The 21,748-nt window shown below is 38.5% G+C and overlaps 1 protein-coding gene across 1 annotated transcript in view; it reads right to left on the minus strand.

Moving 5' to 3' along the window:
* The window catches only part of sorcs3 (sortilin related VPS10 domain containing receptor 3), a 409,108-nt gene that overhangs the window by 73,616 nt on the left and 313,744 nt on the right, over positions 1-21,748 (minus strand). Inside the window, exons 12-16 of the mRNA XM_038283178.1 lie at positions 20,424-20,500; positions 14,252-14,343; positions 13,016-13,123; positions 7,383-7,500; positions 7,178-7,311 (exon numbers count right to left, since the gene is read on the minus strand). Coding sequence (XP_038139106.1) covers positions 7,178-7,311; positions 7,383-7,500; positions 13,016-13,123; positions 14,252-14,343; positions 20,424-20,500 — 529 coding nt within the window. The remainder of the gene's footprint in view (positions 1-7,177; positions 7,312-7,382; positions 7,501-13,015; positions 13,124-14,251; positions 14,344-20,423; positions 20,501-21,748) is intronic.

Consider the following 21,748-nt stretch of genomic DNA (forward strand, 5'->3'; position numbering starts at 1 on the left):
AAAAAAGGTTGGAAACTTTGACCTCAGAAGAAACATGGTGTCTGATAGAAATCTGGTTAGAAGATTTTTTTGTGAAGAAATTGTCCAGTAGACAGAAACAAACAACATATACAGTTGTAGCCATTCAAAATATCCCCACTTTCCTTGATGGGCCCTTGGTTGGCCCTTGGCTGGTCCCCTACAATTCTTTTTTAAACATCAATATTTGTACTAAAATATTCTTACTGTTATGATTTGTGGACATTAAGATCTAAAGAGAAGCGCCATCTTCTGGTCAGACCTTGTAATTCAGTGAAAGGGTGGAGTCAGAGTATAAAAATATGCACGCCCAGGAGAAGGAGGGGGTCAGTCCAGTGGCTGGAAGTTGTAGGGGATTTTGCTGGCATTTGACTGAGAAGGACCATTTTGAATGGCTGCTACTGTAAACTATTTTCAGCTAAAAGCTCAGAGAAAGGGGCTTTGTCTGGTCCACTGAGCAGCGCCACATAAAAGCATGAGGCATAGACCTATTAAGTCTGAACATTAAGTTTATTTGACCTTAATTTATTCTGATACGTATTGTAAAAAAGTGGTTCAGTTTGTGTTCACCACTTGTCCCTTATTCTTATTTCTGATTCATAATACCTAAATTGAAACAATAGTTTGCAACTTCGCTGCACTAACTATCCCGGGCTTTTTTGTGTTTGCATTATGTTGTAGTTTCCATCTATATACATGTTTAGGTTAAAGCTTCTACTTCTGTATTATTGGTTGAAATTGTGTATTTTGTTTCAAAGTATATTCATGGTATTTGTTTTTCTTTTTACTGACCATTGTTTGTCCAAGTATTTCCTGCTAAAATAGCTTGATGATGTCATTGATTACCTTGCTGGGTTCTACCAATTAGAGGGTTTCCTTTGGAATAATGCTTTGCTTGTTTTTCTTTGAAGTAACTTTTGAGTTATCTTGTATCACATTGTTTATTTTGTAGACTCTTTCATTATGTAGATGAATTTATAAATTAGATTAATAACTGTATTCTTATTTTACTGTTTAGACTTTTTTTTAAAAACCTGTTTAATTGTGGCTTGGTCGACTCAAGTGTAGGTGTGTTGATAATTGGTTATATAAGCACTGAGTTCTTGGAAGCTCAGGAAGATGGTTGTCAGAGTGAAAAGTGCCAAAAAATAAAAAATAAAAATCCGCAGAGGGATCTGGAACCTGTGGCTTGTGCTGTTTTTGTTTTTTTTGTTTTTTTGTTCACCTGCTATTAGAGGTAAACAAACTTTAGGAAATACAAGTTAATATTGCATCATCATGACTGGTCTTATAGAGAAAAATAAATAGCAATAAATGTCATATGACAGAGCTAAAGATAAAACCTAAGGGGTCTTTTTTTTATTTTATATTGGGAGGGGTTTACAAACAGGAAAGGCCTTCAGTATTTAGTGTTTTGTTGATTTTCAAAGAGCTTAAGCCATATGATTTTTTCTTTATCGAAAATAAATTAAATAGTTTTTGCTCCAATTCTTTCTTTATTTAATCTTGTAGGGGCTGCAGCAGGCATATGAAGATGAGCTACAGTAATAATTAATCTCATTCCTCCAGAAAATTTGAATAAAATCAAGCGTTTCCCTTGGAGAGGAAGCGGAGAACACCAGGCTTAGGAGAGCTGGTGCTGAGAAACGCAAAGAAGAGTAGATATTTCAGTTTAAAAACGCCTGAAAAACGTAAAAAAGTTTATTTTGTATTCTAGAAAGTGTATTATTTGACATTTTGATTCCCTGACCGATCTGCTTCGACCCGCACTGAATGCTGGGAAATTATGGTCTACGAAGGAGGTTCCTGATCTATCCTTGTTTAACTTATTTCAGAAACTTAAAAAAAAAATAAATAATATGAAAACTATTTAAATTGGCAACACACAGCATATACACTCACCGGCCACTTTATTAGGTACACCTGTCCAACTGCTCGTTAACACTTAATTTCTAAGCAGCCAATCACATGGCGGCAACTCAGTGCATTTAGGCATGTAGACATGGTCAAGACAATCTCCTGCAGTTCAAACCGAGCATCAGTATGGGGAAGAAAGGTGATTTGAGTGACTTTGAACGTGGCATGATTGTTGGTGCCAGAAGGGCTGGTCTGAGTATTTCAGAAACTGCTGATCTACTGGGATTTTCACGCACAACCATCTCTAGGGTTTACAGAGAATGGTCCGAAAAAGGAAAAAACATCCAGTGAGCGGCAGTTCTGTGGGCGGAAATGCCTTGTTGATGCCAGAGGTTATAGGAGAATGGCCAGACTGGATCGAGCTGATAGAAGGGCAACAGTGACTCAAATAACCACCCGTTACAACCAAGGTGGGCAGAAGAGCATCTCTGAACGCACAGTACGTCGAACTTTGAGCTAGATGGGCTACAGCAGCAGAAGACCACACCGGGTGCCACTCCTTTCAGCTAAGAACAGGAAACTGAGGCTACAATTTGCACAAGCTCATCGAAATTGGACAATAGAAGATTGGAAAAACGTTGCCTGGTCTGATGAGTCTCGATTTCTGCTGCGACATTCGGATGGTAGGGTCAGAATTTGGCGTCTACAACATGAAAGCATGGATCCATCCTGCCTTGTATCAACGGTTCAGGCTGGTGGTGGTAGTGTCATGGTGTGGGGAATATTTTCTTGGCACTTTTTGGGCCCCTTGGTACCAATTGAGCATCGTTGCAACGCCACAGGCTACCTGAGTATTGTTGCTGACCATGTCCATCCCTTTATGACCACAATGTACCCAACTTCTGATGGCTACTTTCAGCAGGATAATGCGCCATGTCATAAAGCTGGAATCATCTCAGACTGGTTTCTTGAACATGACAATGAGTTCACTGTACTCAAATGGCCTCCACAGTCACCAGATCGCAATCCAATAGAGCATCTTTGGGATGTGGTGGAACGGGAGATTCGCATCATGGATGTGCAGCCGACAAATCTGCGGCAACTGTGTGATGCCATCATGTCAATATGGACCAAACTCCCTGAGGAATGCTTCCAGCACCTTGTTGAATCTATGCCACGAAGAATGGAGGCAGTTCTGAAGGCAAAAGGGGTCCAACCCGTTACTAGCATGGGGTACCTAATAAAGTGGCCCGTGAGTGTATGTATTAATAATTAGTTGTATGTCATTAAAACATAATGCAATATTTACTTCTCTAAACCTGTTTTATTTAGCTGGACTCAGGTCTAAGTGGCTCTAAGGATTTTAATGGTGGCTGTACCACTGGACTCATTGTGGATTTTGGACTCCCAACATGGATATATTAATGCAACATGACAGCATCTGTTGTCCTGCCCCACTGGTGCTGTTTTTTAATTAAACTACACAGCTGTTTAGAATATCACTGCTTTAACTAGTAATTTATGATGGGAGCATGTTTTATGTTTTTATGACAAAGATGATGCTTAAAATCTGGTAGTAAGAAGTTTAATAACCTTTTACGCCAATAACCTTTTACGCCCCTTTGCTTCTTTGCATATTGTAGATATAAAGAGAACACAATTATTAGCAAGAAACTTATTAGAGTCATGTGGCATCTGGTGGAAAAGATTGAAATCTTTTTTTCCATGCATTTTTTTCCCCCCACAGTCCAAATTCTTCTTCTCTGCTGGGAGTTATGAACACATGATTGAAGAAAGACTCCAAACCAGCAGCCGGTACACTTATCTCAAATTAGGTTAATAGGGATGAACTCAGCTAAAGATGATAAAGGCCGATTGGTCACGTTTCATACCCAGTTAAAGGATTCAAGACATTTTTTAGAAATCTCAAGCATACAAGGAAATATTCTCTGATGGAAGAATGTAACAGAAATCAAACTTGGAAAATGTAAAGGAAAGTGAATGTCCCAAACAGGAACCAATTAACACTCGCTCTGTGCTCTTCTATTAACAGCAGTTAGATAGATAACTGCTGAATGTTTGGACTTCTTTTTTTCTCTTCCCTGTCATTACAAGATAAAATAATACACCCAGTCTGGATTTGCATACAAATTGCAGCCGTCCTCACCGCCATGTGGTCTGAACTCAATTATAAGCCCAACAGGCTGCTAACAGGCCCAAATAAGACAGACAGAGGGGAACCACAGCGTGGCTAAAGAAAGTCCTAGAAACGAGGCACATCACAAATACAATCAATGGAAAACTTGGCTGCATGAGAGAAAAACCTCCCTGAGCTGTAAAAAAAAGCAAACTTGGCATTAAGTTTCTTTTATAGGTATCTATCTAAACACGACTTCAGTTGCCAGTAATTTCATAACATGATTCGCCAAATGTATTACAATCACTCAGACTATGATGTCATCTGATTTCCTATACAAACGGATCCTGATCACGAGTTTTTCTTTGCACCTTTCATTGTGTTTTAAGGGTTATGACCAGGATTGTTTATAAGCATAGAAGGAGGAAGTTTCTTTTTCTGTCCCTTTACTAATTGCAGTGGAATGTTGACATAAAAGTACAACCTTTTTTTATCAGATAACCATTTTTTAAATATGATTTATTCAAGCAAACCGAGAGGGGTCTGGCTACAGACCTGCACTGTCAGGATGCTTTGTTGCAGACCCGCACAATGCAGTCTTCTGCACTGTCAGGACTGGAAGTTTATTCCAGAAATTTTATTCAAAGCCTTCAGAAATAGCATGTAGCATGTATGTCTTGCCTGACTTTATCAAACAAGAAGAACACATTGTTTTTGCGAGGTGAGTGCTCACTTAAATGTATCTTTTCCCCACTTTTTTTTCCATCAACACCTTCATTTATAGATGTTGGAGCTTGGCCAGTTTTTCAGTGTAGTCCTGTTTCTCTGGCTAACTATGTGTGCTCTCTTCATTCAAATTTTGTCTGGTAGATTCGGGGTCTCCTTGTCTATCAGCCCGTTATTGGATGCCCGTGAATACCAAATTATCGCATGGGCCTCAGATCTTCCTGTTCTACTCTGACATTAAATCAGTGAGTATTTTTATATGTCCTCCTTCAGCGCTTTATTTTTGGCAGTAATTGATATCAGCTGAGTTGGAATGAATTCGAAGGATTCCCTCAAAGCTTGGAATTCTTGATGGAGAATTTCAAACTAGGGGAAGGCAGGCATTAAAGCTGGTGGGTTTTTTGTCAATGGAGCCCAGAATGTCTACACTGTTTTCTTCTGGAGATATAGTGGGGTTGCTGGTGGCGGAACTCTCAGCGTTTAGATGATTGTGTGGCTTCAGATGTGGTGTTTTCCCGTGTTTTTGCTCATCACAATGTTATGAAAGCACTCGTCCACATAACTCTCCAGGCTCTCCAAAAATTCCTCATCCAGTTTGAGTAGTAAAATAGGAGAAAAATAAGGGTTTAGTTTAATTGTTAAGTGTTAAAGTTGTAGGGAAGCGGCTGTTCCAATCGTTGCATTTCCGAATTCTCCTGAGTGGCGCCCAACTTTAGATGAGTGAATAAAGTGAATGTGATTGGTCGTTTATCAAGGGGGTGGGATTGTTGTGGCAGAAGGTTTGCAAGCAAGTTTTTTGTGGCCGATTTCTCTGAAGCATCTTGCTAACCAGTTAGTAACTTAGTGCTAGTAGGTTCCCAATGGGAAGTTCCATTGGGACCAAGTAGCACTAAATTGGTGACTTAGAAACGACACTGTCAAGGAACGCTATGGACAGCGGAAACATGCAAGAGAGTTTTGTGTCCGAGGTCGTGGATGAGTCTCCTCCGTCAAACATTTTTTATTTAGAGGAAGATGTTGTGGAAGAGGACGCCAGGGTGGCAGAAGCTTGGTTTGGTGTAGAAGGCTTACAGCCGTACATGTTTGAGCCCTTGCCTCGCAACGCTGCCAGTTCTGTTAGCTCTACGCCTGCTGAAGACACAGACGTCCATCCCTGTGAACACTGGGACTGAACTCAATGGGAAAGGAAATTATTCTTAGTTCTTATTTCACCCGTTATGTATAATACAGGCGACATATGAATCAAGATGCTATGACGGAAAACATTTGATTTACAGATGACCGTTAATATATGATTGGCCTAATTTACGTGTACAAGCTGAGGTATAACTAACTGGCCTACATAAAAACACAGATTTTAAAATGGGATTTAAAAAGAATAAAAACATTTTCTAAATTTTGGGACAATATTGTCTGATAAAGAGTACATTTATATACATGTTTAAATCAGAATGATTTGACATTTAAATATGACTTCCTTATGACTTTAAGACCATTTTGTCTCATTCAGTCCTGAGCAGTCAACCGGTTGATGCACAGGATTTAGGTGTGAGCTTTAAAATACCTTCTTCATCTTCATCTTATTTCTATTCTGTTTATCAGATGTTCAGAGATAATCAAAACTTTCAATGAGTAAAGAGAAGAAATGTAAAACTGTCTGCAAGTTTTTTTTCTTTTTTTTCTTTTATTAGCTGAAACAGCTAACACACAGCTCAAACCCAAACGGCACACTTAAGCTTCCTCCCCTGTTTTTATTTTACAATTTTCCGTTGTTAGACTCGCTGTGAGCCTCGGTGGCATGTCATTCTGCCCTGGTTGCTGTCGCTGTATTTTCCACAAGAGCAAACATCAATTACGGTAACTTTCTCCCAGCAAACCTGCATCCGCTTGCTGGGTTTACTCATAAATGCAGGTATTAGAAAATCATTAGGAGAGGAGAGCGTGCAGAAGAACAGGGAATCAGGCTGAGGGTCAAATCAACCATATTTTCCAATCTGCACAATTTGTTTACCTGTTTGCTGCTGCTGCTGCTTGTTAGACTCGGAGATCAACCCTAAAGAGAATATTAAAGTGGACTGAAGAGGGAATTTAATGGTTGCTGAACAGATGCACTTGAAAAATAATAAATTGGTAGTGAAGGGCAGATACTTTATAATAGGTCAGATACGTTTTTCCTGTTTTTAGACAACCCAGTATCCCAGTAAATGGCCTGCTCCTCCACCATAGTTCACTGCTGCCTGCTTAAAATAATTAAGTATTAGTAGGAGAACATTTTTGAAAGGATTAATAAAATTCCGTTTGAAGCTTCTACATGTGGCAGTGTTGGAGAACAAATACCCCATCAATCAAGCACTTCTCTTCAGACAACAGAGGAGAACTTAATCCCTCTTGACAATTATGAGGAAAGGAGCCGATGAATAAAGGCGCATGTCTTCTTACCATTCAAAGTCATGAGCTCGACAAATACAGGATTCGGCTGAGAGGATTCTGGAGTAGTCCTTTCCCAGCATGCAGTAGTTTCCAGGCCGACGTTTCATATAAATCTGCTTCTGACCCATCACACATGGCTCGCCCTGCATCGGCACAACACAGCTGTAAGTAAACAGACGTTAAAGGTGGGGACGCTTGGACTGAGGAGCGTCACCTGGTTGTGTAGGTGCCATGTTTGGTAGTCTTCCTCGGTGCACCTTCTGCTGAAGATGGACTTGTAGTCGATCTTGATGAGCTGCCACTCAGAGCGGTGGCTGAAATGTCCAAAAAAGCTGTAGAGGAAAAAGACAGCATCGTCCTAAATCAGTGGATCTCATTGATTGTTTTGGATTAACACCGTTTATTTTCAGGAAATATCTGGTATATATTGCAGAGCAAACCAGGTGCTTTCTTGAACCAGTTCTTTCCAGAATTTAATTATCTCTCAGAACTTATAAGTATCTGTACGTGATTTACAACCGAATTAAATAAATGGAAGAAAAGCATATCAATAGTGAAAAATCTGGCCTTTATCTACACTCTATTGTGATTTAAAACATAGTGGCCACTTTTCAATTCACAAGAACAAGAGTCCGGACTCATGTCCTTGCCAAGTACTTGAGAAGAACACAGGAAAGTGTGGACTCTGGGAGAACAGGAGCATGCAGAATAAATATGGGTCAATTGGAACAGAAGCGTACTCGTGATGTCACCACCACTGAGCTCATCTGGAGCTGCATTTCACCTCCTGTTATTAATAGTTTCTAATAAATTCTGACTTTTTCATTTATTGAGGGAATAATAATTAACACAGTCAGATAAACACAAATCAAATGAGCATTTTGCCAAATAAAACACACAAAAAAATGCCATCGGTACTGCACACAAGACTGCACAGAGAGGGCTGCTCCAGATGGGTGCGGTTAGCCCTGGCTGCCGTTACCCTCGGAGGTCTGCTATTTGCTGCAGTCCTCTCAACTTTGTTTTTCAGATTATGGTAAATGGTAAATGGCATGTACTTATATAGCTCCTTTATTCAAGTTAGGAGACTTGACCAAAGCGCTTTACACTACATATATTCACCCATTCACACACACACTCACGGTGGCAAGCTACACTGTAGCCACAGCTGCCCTGGGGCTCACTGACAGAAGCAGGGCTGCCGCACACTGGCGCCACCGGGCCCTCTGACCACCGTCAGTAGACAATGCAGGTGAAGTGTCTTGCCCAAGGACACAACGACACTGAAGGTCGGAGTCGGGGCTTGAACCGTCAACCCTTCGATTTCAGGGCAAACTCCTACATCCCACGCCACTGTCGCCAAATTATGCATTGTATTGGTAAATGGACCATATATTGACATTTAAAAGTATAATGTTCTCGCCACAAATGATCTTAAAACGTACTTTTATTGACCAACAGCAACAGAAAAGTGAACTTTTGACTTAATACTCTGAGCTCTGTGAGCGTTCCATTGAAAGCTGCTGCTGCTGCAGTGCCTGCTGGGACAGCTGTCAATCTCAAGAATGGACAAGTCTGCACTGAGGCATGCTGGGTAAAGAGGGAGGGGCGAGAGCAACATCCGGGGACTTTATCCATTCTAAATCTGCTGTTCTTGTGAATTGGAACAGAACAAGGGCTGAGGCCGATGGCGTTTCACAAGCACACGAGAACGCACAAGTACGCATATTGAGAAACTGACATAATAAAAGACAAACGTGACCCACAATGGATGTATTTTATGGAGATGAATTTATCTCAATATAATTCAATCCAAAAAAAAATATTGGCCAAACATTTAATTTTATTAAATGTGTTTCTGTAATTGTGGTCAAAACTTTCTTAATTGTTATGATTTTTTTATTTTATTTTATATTTTAAATAAAACAAGTTTTGTCAAAAGAAGTTTTCCTTTTTTTATTTAAATGCCTCAAATTTTCTCACAAAAAGAAACATATATTTGCAGAACATAAACTTTTATTAGTGCATGTCAGAAATCTTTGTTTATGATTCTCAACCCTTTGGTTTTGATGCTCCCTGTTTTCGGTGCTGGGAACAGGAACATCTGGGGTGGACACTAAAGACAAACAATGTAAGACGTGTCCCTATTGATTAGAGATGATTAAATCTATTTTTGATTTTAATCCTCATAGGATAGAAGTAGCATAAGTTATCCCCCATAAGTTATCCCCCTTAATGCTAACACCTTTTAAAAGCCTAACCAGGGACGAAGGCTGCAAATTAGGCCATGGCTACAAGCCTTATGTACTTGGACATCGGCCACCTGTTTGGTTGCAATGTTTAATTGTACTGTCCCTGTCAAATAAACAAATAAATAAATAAATAAAAAACATTTTTTCCTGGAAGCTCACTTAGCTCGCCCTGAATTTACTCTACAGCACCTGTAATTTTTCCGCAGTCTACAAGCTAACAGGATGCTAACATTGTTTTACCACTAAAAATAAAATAAAACATCACCAGTGACATATTCCAGGGTTTGAACCACCTGGGAGGGTCGTGAGACACCTAGTGGGGGGTACAAGGTGGTTATCACAATCATTGTGATGTGACCCATGAGGTGTATGGAGAATCAAAATACATCATGATATACTACTTTATGCAAAATGAATAGTCACCCTAAAATACGTAAATATAGTACTTATTTATGTAACACAGAGGTTCTTAAACCTTTCAGCCCTCGACCCCAGAAATAACAAAGCCGCAATTTGACAACCCCCTAAACGTTAATATTAATTCACTCTTTTTACATAAATATATTAAAATGCAAAATTCAACTCTTTTGAAATGACATTTACTTTTTTATTTTAAGTGTATTTGTTTTATTAATTAATGGAACATTCAATTGTTTTAATTATACATTTTATAATTGTAAGGGGGGTGCATTGTGGCACAGCTTGTAGAACTGCTGCCTTGCAGGAAGAAGGTTCTGAGTTCAATTGCCAGCCTGGTGTCATTCTGCCTGGAGTTTGCACATTCTCCCTGTGCATGCGTTGGTTCTCTCCGGAAAGAGGAACCAGACAGAATAAGTAGAAGAATATGGATTGGATGGATGTATTTAGTGTAATATTGGTATCAATATAAATAAAATTTACCATCTAAAAGGAATTATCTGCATACTTCATGATACTTTTATGAATTTCATGGAACATTTTTCTTTATATACCTCAGGGATCACATCATGATTGTGAAAATCATCTCACGATTCCTTCACTAATCAGTGAATTCCCCAGTACGGGAACCCCTGATCTAATAAATATTTAAATATTAACAGTTTAAAAATAGATCAGAATGAGTTATTAAATAAGTACATACCATTAAAATGAGTATAATAAATATATAATATATATTCATCTGTCATGCTTATCCCAAGCAGGGTGGTGAGGGCTGCTGGTGCCTATCTCCAGCTGTCTACGGGCGAGAGGCGGGGTTCACCCTGGACAGGTCGCCATTCCATCGCAGAGCAACACAGAAACACACAACCATTCACACACACACTCACACCTAAGGAGAATTCAGAGAAGCCAGTTAACGTAACAGTCATGCTGTTGGGAAGCCGGAGTACCCGGAGAGAACCCACACATGCCCAGGGAGAACATGCAAACTTGCAAAAAGACCTGGGCCAGGCAATCGAACATGGATCTTCTTGTTGCAAGGCAGCAGTGCTACCCACTGCACCACTGAGTAGCCAGTTTATTATTTATTTCCTACTTAAATAATTTCAGCACTTTTAATCTTCAACTGTCTTTGGAGAAACTAAAGGAGATTACTGTGTGATGACGTGTTGGATATTTTAGTTTTAAAAAATCCCTTTAAAAATGTTTAGCAGGAAAAGTATTTATCGCAGCCAGGGACAAATACATCGTGTTATTCATGTGTCTGAGTTTTAGAGATTACCGGGTGACACAGAGAGTTGATGGAAATGACAGGATCTGTATTTGTTGTGATGTGGCTGTTCTGGAGACAGAGAGCGGATATGACTATGGAAATCTGTGGTCTGTTAGATGCACACCTTTTAACGTTTCAGTCAATAGGTTTGGAGAGTGGTTTTATAGGTGTCAGTCATGAAAACGTGTTTGCAATCCATAAACACAGATCCACACAGGAGAACTGCTTCCACTCCGATGATTTTATGCCATTTAATGTTCACAAGAAACCTTGTCTAAGAGTGGCTGCAGCTGATTTATAATGATCCTGTAACTGTAAAGTCTTATATCTATTTTCCCAAAATATAATAGTATGAAGTACCAAGATGGGAACATGACATGGGACATGACAAGATGGGAACATCTAAGAAACTTTTAATATTTTTCTAAAATAAAGGTATTATTCAGCAGAATGAATCAGCATGTTGCCCTCAGTCAGACACTGGTCATTAAGAATGGGCCCAGAGGTCCTGTTCAAAATGTTTTCTGATTAAACAAAATTGATCTACTAATCCTGACAGGAAGCAGCCTTGGCCTCCCTTAACCTTCCAGTAAATTGTTTAACAAGAGGAAAAAAAAAAATAAAAGGCTGCAGAAGTTGGAGGCATCTATGAGAAATATTTGTAAAAGTTTTTTTTCTGTATTTTTAGTTTGATTAAAACAACAAAGAAACATTTATAGAGGTTAGGACCTCTGTTCAAGGTGCATAATCACGTTATTTGACATTTTTTATATTTATACGTTGTTACTTCCTCTGGCTGCATCCAATTTTTTTTTTTAAAGGTTTGAGTGTCCTTCTGGTTTATTATTTTTGCATTTTGTTTTTTTGCTCATTTATTAGTAATTTTATTTATCGAATCTAAACAGAATTGTTTCTGCTTATTAGATCAGAAGTTGAGTAATTTAGCGGGTTGGTGGGGTTCCCGTGTCAGTGAGCTGTTCCCACTGCCACTAAAACTGATTGTTCCAGGGTTTAAACAGGTTTATCAGGCCATTGGGAAAGGGGTATTAGTCTATACAATTTAACTAAACAAGACATGACAGTCTCGTACAGACTTCGCATTTGTGGTTGATGCAGATCAGTTTTTTAAATGAATAAGTATTGGTCTTCAACCAAAGGCGCTCTTGCTTTATCCCGAGGGATTCATGTTAGGATCTATTTAGTAGCTGCATCAACTTTCATCACCTATCTCTATGTCAATTCTGAATACAGTAGCAGCCATTCAAAATGGCCCTTCCCAGTCAAATGCCAGCCGAATGGCAGACCACTTCCCTACAACTCCCAGCAAAATCCCCTCCAACTTCCAGTCACGGGAGTGACTCCCTCCTTCTTCTTTGATTTTTGAAGATGATGCTTCTCTTTAGATCTTCATGTCAAAAATCATGACAGTAAGAATATTTTAGTACAAATATTGATGTTTAAAAAGGAATTGTAGGGGACCAGCTTACTGTAGGACCAGCCAAAGGCTCATCAAGGAAAGTGGGGAAATTTTGAATGGCTACTACTGTATATGTTGTTTGTTTCTGTCCAACGGACAATTTCTTCGTGAAAAAAATCTTCTGACCAGATTTCTATCAGACGCCGTATTTGTTCTGAGGTCAAAGTTTCCAACCTTTTTTCAGTGGTTTGTTGTGAAACCTTAAAAAGAAATTGTAGGGGAACACCAGCCAAGAACCAGCCAAAGGCCCATAAAAGAAAGTGGAGACATTTTGAATGGCTACTACTTTAGCTGCCAGCAGATGGCAACACGTTTGTTCATGCTTTCTCATCGTGCCCGCTCACTCTCTCAGGGTCAAACCGTGTTTGGTGTTTTTCATATCGACATATAACACTGCTTTAAAGTCAGACAATTTTTGTACTTACGTCATGATTTGGTTCTCAGCGCCAGCCTCGACCAACACTCCGTCCACAAACAGTGGCACCTGGGAGAAGGTGTGTTGAGTCCACTGCCTTCCCTCGTCAAAGCTGACCCTGTGTCAGAAAGCATTACAGTCACAAAGCCGGCATCAGCGACGGCACGGAAAGCAGACGCTCCCCATTTAATTCTGGTCATAGGGGAGGGTTTAGGTCAGGATCAGGATGACTGGCTTGTCTCAACAGAGAAGTCTCAGAGTCACCGTGCAATTAGCTACTGTAGCTTTGGGTAAATATCAGAAGGATGAACATTAAAGGGATATTTAAGAAACTGTCAAGTATCAAAGCAAAGGAGCAGAAAACGTCTTTCAGAGACGATGAAAACAACAAAGAAAGAAGGAGAAGGAAAAACCGGAATATAAGTGTTTTATGTTTTAAAAACAAAAGTGCAAAGGGAGAGTGATACAGTGCAAAAAAAAAGAAAAATGGGCAGCTTTCATCACTGGCTACTGGGCTCTATTGATCCTGACAGCTTATCAACATCGGTGCTGAGGTGAGAACAACTAGAAGTATCCGAGTGTGACATGCAGTTAAAAAAAAGAGGAAAAGAAAATCCCACCACGTTGCTTCAGAAAGCCGACTGCTGTCACTTGGCTGAGCGCGGTGACAACAGCAAAGCACTGATGTGCACCTGTTCTAGGATTCAGCCAGAGGAAGTGTTTAACTGAACACTGGCTGTGAAAGCCATACCACTCCACGGCTGTGGAAACACAGGCCTTTTCAGAACAGTCAGTTTTTTTTCTTTTCTGCATCATCCCACTGAAATTGGGAGGGAGACAAAAACCCAGCTGGCCACACTTCACTGCTTCTAAAACTAATTTCAAAATTGGTGCAAAAGTGAGGAGAGAACAGATCTGGTCTCACTTGGATTAGTCTGCACTGAGGCACAGCGTACGCTTTCCATTTGGCAAGTGCAAGGCTACGTGTTAATGAAAACACTGAGGGGGGGCCTTCTGACTCTTAATGATAATTGGCTTAGAAAAAAAAAAAAACATTTATCAAATTAGAGTACAACTTCTTTCTTCTGACTGTGCACAAAGTGCAGCAGTAAATGGATCAACTTGCGACATGGTGCTCCTTCTTTGGACCATAAAAAGCGTGATTCAACATTAGAATAGACATTAAGATCTGTGAGGCAATTAGAAAAACAAAAGTTGTGATGCAAAGTGTTCTTAATGGACCTACCACAGATGTCTTGTTGGCACTGATGGTTGTTTCACTGCAACAAGGGCGCCTCCTTTGTCCAGAAACCAGATATTGTGCTCCTCTTCAAAGATCTGACATCAACAGCGAAAAAAAGGTAACAACACCAGAACCTTAACTTATGGAGGAAAACGACAGTCAGTGATAAATAGATGCAGCTATTTCAAATTTAACATTTAGAGCAAAGATTAAGAATTTGAAAATCATTTATCAAAGAGGAACTGTAAATTGCATTTATAAATCCATCAATAAAAACAGAAGGTTGAAAAAATCTTTTCAAATCCCACTTTTAAAAAAATATTATTATAATTACATTTCCTTATCAGTATTTTAAAAAGATTATTCCTTATTCCATTTTGTTTTAAACTTTGCATTTCCTTTTGCGATATCTATTTTTATTTTTATTTTTTACTTTACCCTCTTTGCTTCCCTTTTCCTTTTAGCCTTTTGCATTGTTAATAAGGTACTCCTAAGCTGGTAATAAGTTATTAAGAAACTGTTTATAAGCTGCTTCCAAACTGCTGAGATACTTTATATAAGGGGCAGCAGCAGAGCCACAAAATGTTTCTAGGGGACCAGGGTCCCTCCCTGAGTAGAAATGGCAGAAAACTGTTTGGGGCCGAAACCAATTTAGGGTCAATCTACACTAATCATGCAGTACCAACTGGAAAATGAACAAGCATAACATACGTTTTTTCAAGATAAATCAGTAAAGACAGACTAGATTTTCATGAATCAATTGCTAAAAAATCAACAAACATAACATCTATGTTGTCTAAATCTATGGTTCTACATAATACACACGCTTAAAAAGTTAAGCAATGTTCTTTATTTTTAATTTCACAGACGACTTTTAGATGACTGAGTCATGCATAAAAAATGTTCTGAAAAAGAGCATAAATTCTTTGTCATCTTTTTTGTTAGTATATTGTTGTGAGTAATGGATTAATAAAATGTATTTTGCTAGCAGTTTTTGTAAAAACAGGAAAAATCTTGGTAGTTCCTGTGGGACATTACAGCTGAGAGTATTACTGCTGCCACCCTCTGGTTTAGAGAGGAACTGCTTGGTGGTAAACGACGTTCAAATGGGAAAAAGAAATGAACAACAGAGGCGGTTAGTGATTGGCCCCCTTCTAGCTCTGCCACTGAGAAACGATAAAGTTAAAAAAAAAAAAAAAATTGCCAAAAGCATTTGCAAATGCAAAGCAAAAAGGAAAATTGTAAAAGAGAAAGCATTTTAAATCATTGATAAGGGTCTTTATAACTAGGTCAATTAATTGTTTTAAAATCTCTGTTTAGATGTAGGATGTGAAAATGCATTTTGAAAATGCCGTATTTATTGATTGAGTGATAAATACAATGTACAAAATAATTTTTAATAAACTGATTTAATTGTGAAATTACAAAACACTTTTCCAATTTAATGTTTATAGCTATGATTATAATGTTAGATGTGAAACTGTTTTATTTGGTTTTCACTGACTCTTCTGGTCCTCCGTATTATCCTATGCCTCTTTGTCTGAAATATCATTTAGTAGAAATCATTTTGATTGATTGTGGTTGAATATCATTAAATAGAGTATAACAGACCCATTTCAACCGTCTGTGTTGTTTGAATCCACTTTACTCAGATGGCACTAATAAATTGTTTAAATGGATGCACTTCATAGAGCGCTTCACCCAGCATCAGCATCATGAGGAGCAGTCAGTGTGAGACAGAAGAAATTCACTTTGATGTTTTTAGCAGAAAAACACATCATCTGATCAGAGTTATTTAGGAAATAATTTAACAATTAAAAACATGAAGGTCTTTTCTACAGTGTCGTTCAACATCAGTTCAGGAAAAGCTAATATCAGAGTTGACAAAAGAATGATGCTGTTGCAACATGCACACATTTAAATGAACAGGATGTTCAGCGTTAGCATTGCTGCTCAGTCAGCGCTAACTCTGATGTAAAAACCAAGCAGCCATTGATGAGGCCAGCCAGCTACCTGGTATGTTAGCCTCAGGCCACACAGGCAGGTTTTCAAGAAGGAAAGTAGAAAGAAGTATTAAGAAATTATCTATTAATCACAGTTTTTTATTATATATGAAAAATATCTATATTTTGTTAATTTAAGGAAATGTATCTTGACAAAGCCCTTACTGTGGAAGATATTGAACCTCTTCAGCTTCTTATATGTCACAAAGGACCAATGGATTTTATTTTCCAGTTGAATTTGCTTTTAAAAATCTCCCCATATCCAGTATTTCAGAATTTAAGAGGAAACATTAGCAGATATGTCTTGCATAAGTAAACACTGAGAAATTTAGGAGAGGACACTGAATTTGTGATACCAGAAAACTTGAATTTGATCTTTTTACTGAAAGTATTTCAATTAAAAATATATTTTCTTTATGCTGACATAAGACACAAATATGATTAAGCAGATTTAATTTCAATAGAAACAGTAAATAGTAAGTAGAAGAGAATAGAACAGAACATAATAGAATAGAACAGAAAAAAATGGAACAGCATAGAACAGAGCAAAACAGAACATAAAGGACTATATTATAACAGAACAGAATGAAAAAGAAAGGAACATACAGGAACAGAATAGAGCATAACATAATAGAATAGAGCACAGCAGAACAGAATATAATAGAACAGAATAGAGTATAACACAACAGAATACAAAAGGGCATAAAAGAATAGAACACAATTAAAAAAAAGGTATAACAGAGCAGAAAATATTTATGCTCTACTACTCACACAACTACTAACATAAGCCCAAAAATTCTATTAATAACCTTAAAGATAATTAACTATATAATATAACTGCTGCTTTATTGACCATGTACCATGTGGGAAGAAGTTTGTAATTGATTGCTTATAATTAAAAAAAATATATATATATATAGACATCTGTCGTACAACCAGTTCAATTAATAAACAGCAGCATGCCTATGATAGTGTAAGGCTCCACTCTATTAACTGATAAATATCTAGTACTGTCTCAGTTTGTCCTGGCCCACTTTTTACCAAACTCTTCTAAAAAGGTTAATATTTGGCCTAAAAACAAAGGAAACAAATATCAAACAGAATAAAAAGAAATAAACAAAAAAAAAGCCCAAAGTTGTTTTGTAAGTTTTTAGCTTAGCTTTGCTTTTAGATTTTTTTCTTTAAACGGTGTTAAGCTGGAAAAACACTAAATTCAGGGTCTGCATCCTTCAAAGGACCCGTTTCACTCTTAAAAGTGAAAGTCAGAAGTGATCAGCAGTGAATTGGGATGGTTGAGCTCTCAGCAGCCTTCCTGCCCTCACTTTGGTTGCCTAGCAACCTTGACAACATGAGGCTCATGTGTTCTCACCGATCATTTGGATGAACTTTCACCTCTAACATTGGGAAGTTATTAAATAACAAATAATACAGCCTATACTGGATCCCCCATGTCTTCATCATCTGATTTAAAATCACATATTTTATTAGTTTTGCTTGTTAAGTTGTCACTGACACAAATAATTGCTGATTCATTCATCTATTTTTGCCTAACAGTAACCTTAATGTGTCTGAATATAGAACTACAATCTTAGTTTAAATAACTGAACAGTAAGCTTGTGTTTACCAGTTTGCCCCTGTAATACCTCTGCCATGGTTTCTCCTTTTGTTCCACTAAACATTTTTAGGGGTATGATTTTATTACTATACTGATTTAAAATGAAATCACAGAGATATTGATTTTGCTCACCAATAATAGAAAAAAATGGCACATGCAGTCTGAAACTAGAGCTTCAACAATTAATCAGGTGAATTGTTTGAATCGTCAACTAATTTAGTGGTCAATTAATCATTAACTAATGCCATTAGCCAGTGTTAGGAAAGTTCTCTTTCTACGTGAACTAGTTCAAAGTTCAGTTCACACATTTTAAAATGAACTAGTTCAGTTCATAGTTCACAATTCCAAAAAACGAACTAGTTCATAGTTCTTTTTTTTTTTTGTCATATATTGCTCAATTACACCATAGCCTACTGTAGAACCACAGACAGCAATTATTTTAGCAGTTGTAACACTGAAACTGTGCGTCAGATTTCATCTTCATATCCAGTTTTGAATCCTTCTCCAACCAGGGTTTACATTAGCATTGAGGAGACAGCATTTCCCCATTGTTGCTTTAACGCTTTGTTGCTGTCCATTCACTTCACACTTTAGTAGCAGCTGCAGCTTTCACCCCTACAGTATATTCTCAAAAACATCAGGAAAAATGTGCTGCTTGAATGGTCTTTTTTATGAGTAATTATTAAAAGAAAAATAGGAAAGTAGTCTTTAAGGTGCAAATGTTTTTTTTTTTTTTTTTTTATAATTTTTTCCATTTGAAATTCCATTTCAATACATACTAAAAAGGAATCCTGGAAAATTATACCAGGCAGGTTTAACAAACAAGTTACATGGTTAGTAAAACCCTCAATAACAGGGGTCTTCTTTTCCAGACCAAGGACCCCCAAACTGATGGCGAGATGGAGCGGGGACCCCCTATTTATATATATTGTATGAAATTGTGTCCTATAGTCACTCTATTACAGATGGAGTAATGTAAAGAAATTAATTTCTCCCTGGGATTATTAAAGTTTTTCTGATTCTGATTCCTGGTTGTTGTGAAGGAAACGGTGCCCAGCTTGAAAGAGCTCCTGTGTGTCGCTGAATGTGAGCATTGATGACTGAAAGACATCTTCTGCCTCCATTTATCTGTTTACTACAGTGTGTTGATTTCATGTTAATGAGTATTTAAAGACATTTCAATTAGTGGGGGAAAAAAATGCAGGGGGGGAATATAAAAGTATCAACTAACCATGCAGACCCTCATGCAGTACCTCCGTAGACCGCTAGGGGTCGCGGATCCCCTGTTGAAGACCTCCGCTCAAGAAGATTTTACTAACACAAACTGAGGGACCAGGCTGAGGTAGGAATTTAAGGTTACTGAAGTGCGGATTTTTTTACTGAAAGCCGGCGGGCAAACTTGTTGCCATCATCCTCACCGACCACCTGGTCATAAACCTGTTTTAAGTCGCCTCCATGCTGCTGTTGCTTCCACGCTGCATTTTGTTTTGATGACGCACGCGGCTGTAGGCTACGACGCTGGTAGCTGCTGTTGCCAGATTGGGTGTTTTTCCCGCTACATATTAAGGCCTGTTTACGGTGTGATTTAGCCGGGGTTTCGCCTGGAGGGCTTTATAGAAATCTGGCAACCTGTTGAACGGAGTTGAACTGAGAGAGCCTGCCGTTCACAGACACCAGAATGAACCTGTTCACAATAACGTTCACCAGGCAATAATGCAGTACGTTCAGTTCACGTTCGCCCAAAATATGAACGAGTTCATGAACTTTCGTTCAATGAACGCGTTCAGGCACAACACTGCCATTAGCTGACTGAGCAGCCCACTCAGAGCTGTAAATATACCAAAAATGTAAAAAAAATACCTAAAACATTTTACATTTAGGAGGAGAAAACTTCTTTGTCCTTCAATAAGCTCTGACCAGAACTTCACAACTTCCATAGTTTTAGTTTCTGGTTTAAACTGTTAAATTATATATATCGCTACTACCAGATTCATTGATTAGAAAAATTTGATAAGAAAATTTTGTTGCTGCCCTAAATGTGACTATCAAAATATGAAACACTTTATACACACTTTCTAATTGAAAGATCCTGGCTCATAATAATCCCCATGCTAATTAGCTGCAGCTACCATAGCAACCTAGCAGCTGAACCTGAGGGCCTTCTACCTGTCTCTGGTTATTTGATGGCTAAAGAGGAATCGGGAGAAACTTAGCATCAACCGGGTCTGTTAGTGAAACTATGAAACCATAAGCAGAGAGATTATGAGATATGAATCCATAAGCAAAGAGGAAGCTTAGAGTACTGATCTGTAAAGCTCCATGATGTCACCTTTGCAGCAATTCTGCGATACAGTTTTGCAAAAAAAGGCTTAAAGTTGCTATTTCACATGCAGCAGACACTCAGGTGTTTTTCTCATCCTTTTACTTTAAGCACATTGTTTGAAAAACCCAAATGAAAGTGAGCTGTTAGGCTTTGACCAGACTTTCAATCTGTCCAAGTTTAATTCTAGTTTCCAGCTCAGTGAGCCGTTGGTGTAAACTTAAATGTGCGTCTCACCGCTCTCCAGCTATTGCCTGCATCCGATGACACGAACATGCCAACGTTGTTGTATGACAGCTCGGCTCCGATATTTCCTGCAGTGGAAATAAATGTAAGACGATCAAAAGCGACACATTAAATGCTACATAAAATCCACAAGCCGTATTTTTTGAGGATTTATGCTCCAGGTAAGCTGGTTGTTTATTAAGTTTCCTTCCAGGTAGATGTTTTGCTCATTCTTAGCACCCTGGGTTGCAGACTCCAATGCTTTGTTTGGTGAGCCTGCAGTGGGTAAACTGCTTTTTATGTGTTGATCTGCTTCACTTTCTTGGCCAGGGCACAGTACAAAGACATGTGTTTGATCTGGATGGTGTTTGTCATGTTGGTAAAATAATCTGTGCAACAGCTGATGTCTTAAAAGGCCCAGCGGGCAGAGGGGATTGTGGTGCCAAAGCAAAGCCTCGGCCAGCAGCCCGAGCACACACAGATTCACAGAGAGCAGGCCAGACAGCGGAGCTCTCTATTTAGTCAGCATTTTTACTCACCTAAGAGAATGATAACATAATTATACCGACACAATGACTAAATTATAATATTACTCAAAAGTTTAGTTATTTTCTGTTTTGTTTTTTTCCATACAGCTAATGATAAGACATCATTAAAGGGACAGTGTGTAACAAAATTGGCTTTTTATCAGCAAACGTGAAGAAAAGTGATCAAAAGTGTTCTCATTACTTAGATAGCAAGTTCATAGATACATAGGGGGGTGGTGCAATCAAAGGGAGACGTCATCTTGTGTCGCCATGTTTGGTCAAAGTAGCTGAAATGGGAATAACTTCTCAGACTTTTCTATTTAACTTGTATAAAAATGTGCTGCCAGTGAGAAAGACAAGCAAAAGCAGCCATAGATCATTCCAACCTCCATTTCTTGTTGCATTTGAGGACCAGAAGGACTTTTTGTCCAGTGAAAGTCAAGAGACACGAACAAAAAAAAAATAAAAGGAGTAACAAACAGGAGGAAATGAGAACAGCAAAGCATTTAGCAGGTGGAGATAATTTATGAAGGAGCAGGGCTTAAAACCCCGGACGTTTCAGGGTGTCTGTTGGACTGGTCCAGTAATTCAATACAACAGTTAAGTTTAACTTGACGTTCTTTTAGAAACAGGGGAGTTTGTCCAGTAATTACAGTAGTAGCCACTCAAAATTTCTCCACTTTACTTGGCTGGTCTGCAGCAATTCCTTTTGATTTGTGGACATTAAGATGTAAAAAGAAGCGCCATCTGCTGGTCAGACCCTGTAATTCAGTGAAAGGCTGGAGTCAGAGTAAAACAAATATGCACGAC

This window comes from Cyprinodon tularosa, unplaced genomic scaffold (assembly GCF_016077235.1).
Source record: "Cyprinodon tularosa strain WSP-4 unplaced genomic scaffold, ASM1607723v1 ctg190, whole genome shotgun sequence".
Lineage (NCBI taxonomy): Eukaryota > Metazoa > Chordata > Actinopteri > Cyprinodontiformes > Cyprinodontidae > Cyprinodon > Cyprinodon tularosa.